Raw genomic sequence first — 7,500 nt, 5'->3', positions numbered from 1 at the left:
CTGCTCTATCGATTCAGTCTGCCAATATGGTTCTGTGTGTGTGTGTGCGTGTGCGTGTGCGTGTGCGTGTCGTGTGTGTGTGTGTGTGTGTGTGTGTGTGTGTGTGTGTGTGTGTGTGTGTGTAGCAGAGAAGACTATTGGGTCTATGTCCGAAGTTGGGATCCCCTCCAGGGTGCACATGTGCCTGGTTTTACCCACAATGCTCGTGGCCTGTGGGCATAAGTCACATGACTAAGTCACAGACTGGCTCCTCGTGGTTTGCTGCCAGACTTCCGTCCTACCTTGTTAATCATGGACAGATGGACGGACGTACAGCGAGGGTGACCGTCGCACTTGCGCCGAGTGTTTCTGACATCTGTTCAGCTTGCCTTGGCCATCTCTCAGCCTCACGGATTAGCCTACTGCACTAAAAAACCTCCAGTAATTCCCTTTGTTCCTCCCTGGTCATTTTACTACTATAGGCTTCTGGATCACCTAGGGAAAAAACATTCTGGGAGTTTTATTGAGCTATTATTCTGACATCCAATCAAAAACAAGTAAGTAATGAGACAGTGAAGCATTTTCTGTTCTTTTAGCTCTTTTAGCAAAAAATTTGGATTTTAAATACATTTAAAATAAAGCAATTACTTTTACAATTGTATAGTACCTAAGTGATTTTAGGCAAAAAGACTTAAAAAAACCCACATAAACAACAACTGAAGGTGCAGTACAGGCCTGGCAGAGCATCATCATGGGCCTCTATGCAAAGGATTTATGTGGAAACGGTTGCGCATGGACAAATCACAGAAAGTGCTTACTCACAAAAATATTCTGATTTACAGTATAACAGAAAGCGTACGCACGTCCCACGTCAGTTTCCCTTTATAAATCACAATCAACTCTAAATTTTGCACACGTGAGCGAGCAAAAGGGTGAGAGTCCCACCCTTTTAACGCCCATGGTTGCATCTAAACGGTCAGTGAAACACCCCTAATTAATATTCATCCATACTGACTGTATGACGACAATTACATTATTTCTACACAATGGTATCAATTTCAAAATGTTTCTCAAGTTTCATCGTTCTGCCATCCTAGTTGCAGTTTCTAATTTCTCCAGGTTGTGTGTGCATGCATGGATCGAAGTGTCTAAGTTAGTTTTTTATAAACCCCAAAGTTTGCTTAGAAAGTGGCGTACATATTATTTTGTGCGTACGCAACGTTTATAAATGAGGCCCCAGAGAAGGACCCAGCATCTGGGGGGTTCAATGTGTCACAGACTTCAGGAAGTTATTGCATAGAAAGGATTGTAGACCAAATATGACACAAGTGCTTAATAGTTTCTGTGCACAAGTGTAGTTTTGAACGTCCAGTTTCCCCAAAGGCCAGCATATCAGTTTACAGTTGGACTTATCTCCATCGCTACAAACAACAAGATGAGTGCTATGCTGCAGGTACGAAAACATAGGAAGTACAATGTACTGTACGTGATTCATACACATTTCAAAGAAGTGTGGGTGGCTCCAGTGAGCACTGCTCTGTGCCACTTTGTTCAAGTTGCTATAACAGCATGTTGAGCTTCCAGCTCGATATGTATCATTTGAATTCCTTTTCCCACTTGCTTTTGGAAGCAGAGGAACAGGCATCAACGATACTGTAACGGTGGACATCGTTCACGTTTATTTTAGGCAGATCTTGAAGACATCTCAAAAGGCGACAATGTTGTGTGTTTTTTTGCGATGGAGACAAGTAAAACTGGATACTGATAAGCTGGCCTTTGGGGAAACCGGACCTTCAAAACTACGACTGCACAGAGCCTATTTGGACATTTCGTAAATCTGTCCCATTTATTTTGGGTACCCTGAAATAGGGGGGTCTATGCATAAAAAAGCTGTAATTTCTGAATGGTAAAACCAATAAGTACACCAATGCCATCAAGTAAAAGCTGATAAACTCTACTTGAACCGTATAGTAATTGTTGAATTATTATAAATTATATTTATATTATAATTATTTTAACAAATCCAAACTTTTGGAGTGTAGAGACAAAAGAATAATAATAAAAACGCTTGCTGTCCCATTACTTATGCAGGGCATTGTAAGTTGTTTTCAAATAAAGAAAAAAACATACCTGCTGTATTATTTTGTATACAATCCTATTCAGACCAAATTCAAATAGGATTGTAGAGGCAAATAGCGGCTATGCTACATTACACATGTTGTCTGATCAGTTAGATGCCACTCACTCCTCTTACTCGTTGACGCACACACACAGATGCACACACACTTGGGGGGGGGGGGGGGGGGAGATAACAGAAAGGAGCCTTTCATTTGTTAACCAGGCCCCTCGTGTCCTGTACATGTCATTCTCAGACTGGAGGTTGGGGAGATCGGGAGAGTTCTGAGTGGCCAATTCAGTCCACTAGGGGGAGACACTGTACCTTATTTTTGGTATCGACTGGTAGTCCCTCCAGCACACAGCTTCAGTACCAGACTGAACAGAACAGGGACGGAGCAGCGAGAGAGGAGGCTGCTTACATGCCGCTGCCGCCCGTGAACTAGTGGCCACTTACGCATTGGTCTGCACTGAGAAACTGGGTCTTTTTTGGCAACGGTTTCAACAGAGGGATTCTAACCATGTATCTGACCGGGGGCGCACTGCTGGTGCTTGGAGCGGCTCTGCAGGTAAGAGCGTCTCTCTCTGCCCTCCGGAGGTGGGGGGCTCGCGCCGGGACGGGGGGCTACAGCGGGTATGCTCTCGGTGGGCGACGATGGAGTAGTACGCGTTTGCTAGACTACCTTTATGCCTTCCATAGACTATTGCATTGTTATCGGACGTTCGTGGGTATGTTTTTAACACCATTGATGGTGGTAGGCCAATAATGCACACTTTGTAGAGTTGTTCGTGTTTATTTCAATAATACCTGAATAGGCGAGACGAGCAAAGCGTTCCCGCGGCAATAAGCTCCGGTAGGCTGCTGCTCTGTCCCCGGTGGTCCCCGGTGGTCCCCCCCCCCCATTTTTTTCTAGCCAGATGAATCGAGCTATAGCCGGACTGTGGTCGATGCATTCTAACGTGCTTGGGAAATAGGCGATCTCGTTTGTGCACTGGCATATATAGGCTATATAAATAGGCTGTCGTGTTTGTTTGTAGACGTTACCAGCCTGCATGTATCATGCGTTTGTATGTGCATGTCCTCTTAATCCGCAAACCTCGGTGTGGTTCAAGTCTAGGGAAATGTAACGGGACGGTGTCCAGACCATGTTTTCTGATGTTTATTATGTTCTATTTGGAACAAAAGCAAATTCCGTTATTTTTTTTAGAGACACGAGGCTGAAGCTCATGTGCAGGATACGGGATGTATCTTATTCGCCAGCTACAGTAACAATGTACAGACATTTAAGTAGCCACCGGACAATCGCCCTGTTTCCGCTCTAAATCGGCTCAGAGGAATGGCTTAAACGGTGTTAATGCACACACACACACACACACACACACACACACGCACACACACACACACACACACACACACACACACACACACACACACGCACACACACACACACGCACACACACACACACACACACACACACACACACACACACACACACACGCACACACACATTGTTTCGTTGTCCGTTGGCTACATATATCCTACCCTAATTTAAGATTACAGTCAAATGACCCTATGACCCGAGAGAACAGTGGCTCACGTCAATCTCGTGGCGAATGTAAAACTGTGGTCTAGTTTGGACTAGACAGTCAGTCAGATATATCATAATGCTGGAATCAGTGGCGTAGCGCAAAATCCCGGGGCCCCCCCGCAAGGTGGCGGCGGGGGCCCTTTCGCAAACGTGCGTTTTTTAGAGGCCGATGCGTTATTGACGTTGCGAAATTTCGCAATATGCACTCTACATTCTAAATGCTTGACTTAGCAAAAGGTACAAACAAGTGAGAGCAATAACTAAAACCAAATGGTAGACTACATCAGTAGAATGTATTATAAGTAGAAAAGTACTAGCTTTATTTCTTTTTTAGACACTTTGACACTTTTTTTTCAAAGTGTGGTGTGCATAGCAGCGTGATATCTGTAAACATACAAGCTGTAGACTCTCCGCTAAGGGTTGCCAGATGGGATTGAGAATTTCCAACCTAACCAATCTAAAAACTTCTAAATCCACCAAAAACCAGCCCATCTGGCAACCCTGTCTCCGCTGCATCAGAGTCTACTTGTTGCGTAAAATTGGCCATGGTTAGTCAAATCCTTTGTTGGACATCTCGTTTCTTAAGTCCTGGTATATTGTGGCATGTCTTTACTGTTTGCCATCTGGTCTAGGAATACCCAGGGAGACGCAGACAGCAGAAGTAGAATAGAATAGTAGAATAGAAAAAGAAACAGCTATATATAGCCTAACCATGCTGAATTATGTACCTGTATGATGCACTGACAGCCTGTGACTGTGAACCTGGCCGGACCCTGCCCTTCTGCCTGAGTTTGAGTATGATGCTGCCCAAATAAATGTTATTGTTTAGTGCTGTACGCTTTCGTGGTATTATATTGTGTGAATTATCATCTGTATGTTGTTTTTCTTTCACTCGACTAACCGCCGAGATAATACTTGAGACATGTACTTCCGTAAACATAAATTTTTATTTGATTTTTTTACAATATCGGACCGACAGTCCCACATATAGCGGCTATAATGTCCGAATAGAGAATCTACCACCACCTAAAGAATGCTTATTGTACTTTGTATTGTATTTTCGCTTGCTCATTTTCCTTGTGTCTCGCTGCCTACGTGTGACGTCAAAGTCATGTTGCTATTGGATACGGCTAACTATGTATATATTTTTTAAATATAGGCCTATATATTAAAATTAAGGTTGACACAATGAAGGGCCACTTATTTTCTTTGTTTTATATTTTTTTTAATTATAAAAAAAATAAAAATACATTTGGATCCAATGTTAGGGGGCCCCCTAGTGGCTGGGGCCCCCCCGCGGTGCGTCGCTTGCGGGCCCGTCCGCTACGCCACTGGCTGGAATGGGGATGATGTTGAATTATTGTCGCCTGCTGCCACACAAACACGTTGACAAATCGCCACGCGATGATGTCAGTGCGTAAATCCTCAGGGACAGGGACCATACCTATACCATACCTAATTCACCTGAGTTTGCATGGAAAGACAACCTCCACCTTTCCAGCCCGCTCATCGGTTTAGTTTATTTATTTATTTTTTGCAACAGCCAGACTATTTAGCATTGCGTCTTGGTCCCCGGTAGTTATTGTTTATTGACGCTGTTATGATATTTATCAAGAGGGTGGAGGAGGAGGACGGAGGAGGAGAGCTAGAACAGCAGGTTTTTTTTTGATGACAAAGTATAATATGAGGACATACATGAAAGCAGAAATATGATTGTTGACTGGACTTTAAATGGCATACATAGGCCTACCCATAGGAGGTGGTAATAGTAGTTTAGGTTCCATCATGGATAGTCAAAGAGTAACTGATTATCACCTACAGTGATAGCACCTACAGACACAGGGGAAGGGTGTTGGCTCACAACCCGATGATGTGTCAGAGAGGGTCCTGTTGTGCCATAGGCAAACAGAGTGTGTGTGGGTTAGTTATGTTTGGCCCGGTTTTCGGACAGGTTCTCTCTCTCTAGCTATATGATGACATTTCAAACTTTAAAAATGCATTATGCATCTACTTTGTAGTAATAATCAACCAATCGAGCACAACTTGATAGGTGAAAGCAAACGGTTCCATTATATACAGATTTCACCAATCCAGTCCTGTCAGATCAGTGATAATGGATGAAGGAGGGAGATGGATTTGTAATAACTGCCTTCATAACAACAGCAGATGCCATTGTGCTGGGGGGAGGGGTGTGAGAGAGAGAGAGAGAGAGAGAGAGAGAGAGAGAGAGAGAGAGAGAGAGGTGCATACTGCATGTCAGGGGGGACAAGCAGACTAATGTCTAGACACTAATCTAGACGCGATGCTCTTCTTTGACCCAGTTATTAATATTGCAGTTAAAACTCATGCCCAATGCATCAAATACTTTGATAATGTATCTTCACTATGTTTAATAGTATTGGCTGCATATTATGTTAGTTAGAGTAGTTTTTGTGGTTACTTTTTGTGATGGGCTATTTGTTATTGTATCACTATAACCTACTGTATGCCATATTATTAATTGTTATTCACATTCTGATATCCTCTGTGCTCTCCAGGTCGCTGTGCGAGGCAGAGAGGCCGTGAGGTTGTTGCCGATCAGGCCGGGCTCATTGGTGTGCACACGAGGGTTCTCCCAGGAGGAGTACAGCGTTGCCATCGAGGAGGAACTGAGGGAGGGACAGCCTATCATCAATGGTCAGTTCGACACACACACACACACACACACACACACACACACACAGAAACACACACACACACACACACAAACACAGGTTTATACAAGCCTTTGGGTGGGGAATATTTTTGAGAGGTAATGTTTCGCTGATGCTGTGATGCATGCTGTGATGTTTTGTGCACAGCTGAGGTTGGGTGAGTGTTGTAGTCAGTGGATTGGATTTGCACCATCATGAGGAAGTCTAAGTCACAAGCAGTAGGTGTTCCCCCCACACACTTCACACACAGTGATGATGACACACATTAAGATCCATAGCATTGATCTGGCCAACCTGTATCCATCCCCTGATCAATAGGCTGTAGAGAGACCAGGGGTGTGTGTGTGTGTGTGTGTGTGTGTGTGTGTGTGTGAGCCATGGTGTGAACACTGGATGAGGGTGTTACTGAGCCGTGTGCTGTTGACAGTGGCAGAGGCATTACCTAACAGTGTGAACAGCTGTTTTTAGGTTGGCTTCTAGAGCCTGTGTGTTTGGGTGGTTTCAGGATTTACTTAACTGCACATGCGCACAAACAGACACACACACACACACACACACACACACACACACACACAGATATGTGCTTTGTGTTAAAAGATTAGCCATTAGCATTTAGTCATGTCTTATCTACACATGCATACACACACACACACACACACACACACACACACACACCACACACACACACACACACACACACACACACACACACACACACACACACACACACACACACCAGGATGCCTTGTTGGCATGTTTAAATTTGAGTGATATCCAATATTCATGATATTTAAACCTCTGGAATATCCAGTATGCTTTACCTCTGTCTAGTATGCCATCATGTAGAAAGCCAATGCTCAGGGAGGAGGGCCGTAGAATTGTGTCAACCAATCACAGTGGTTTATTCAGACAGAGAGGGGACTAGTCTGCTTCTGTTAGTGAGATTGCCTTCAACAATTCTGTGTGTGTGTGTGTGTGTGTGTGTGAATGTGTGTGTGTGAATGTGTGCGTCTGTGCGCATGTGTGGTGTTTGTGTGGTGTGTGTGTATGGTATGCTTGCGTGCAAATGTGTGGTGTGTGTGTGGTGTGTACTCTACATGTGGTTCAGTGGCTCTGTATACGC

The 7,500-nt window shown here is 44.1% G+C and overlaps 1 protein-coding gene across 1 annotated transcript in view; it reads left to right on the top strand.

Moving 5' to 3' along the window:
* Positions 1-2,615: 2,615 nt before the first annotated feature.
* LOC308162440 (cadherin-2-like) overlaps positions 2,616-7,500 on the top strand; it is a gene marked incomplete at both ends in the record, with an annotated part of 42,715 nt that continues 37,830 nt past the window's right edge. Inside the window, 2 exons of the mRNA XM_080536592.1 lie at positions 2,616-2,663; positions 6,222-6,360. Coding sequence (XP_080392718.1) covers positions 2,616-2,663; positions 6,222-6,360 — 187 coding nt within the window. The remainder of the gene's footprint in view (positions 2,664-6,221; positions 6,361-7,500) is intronic.

This window comes from Nansenia antarctica (genome assembly GCF_963989245.1).
Source record: "Nansenia antarctica genome assembly, chromosome: 7".
Lineage (NCBI taxonomy): Eukaryota > Metazoa > Chordata > Actinopteri > Argentiniformes > Microstomatidae > Nansenia > Nansenia antarctica.
Note: the sequence above shows the minus strand (reverse complement) of the source record. Positions and strands in the feature narration are given on the sequence as shown.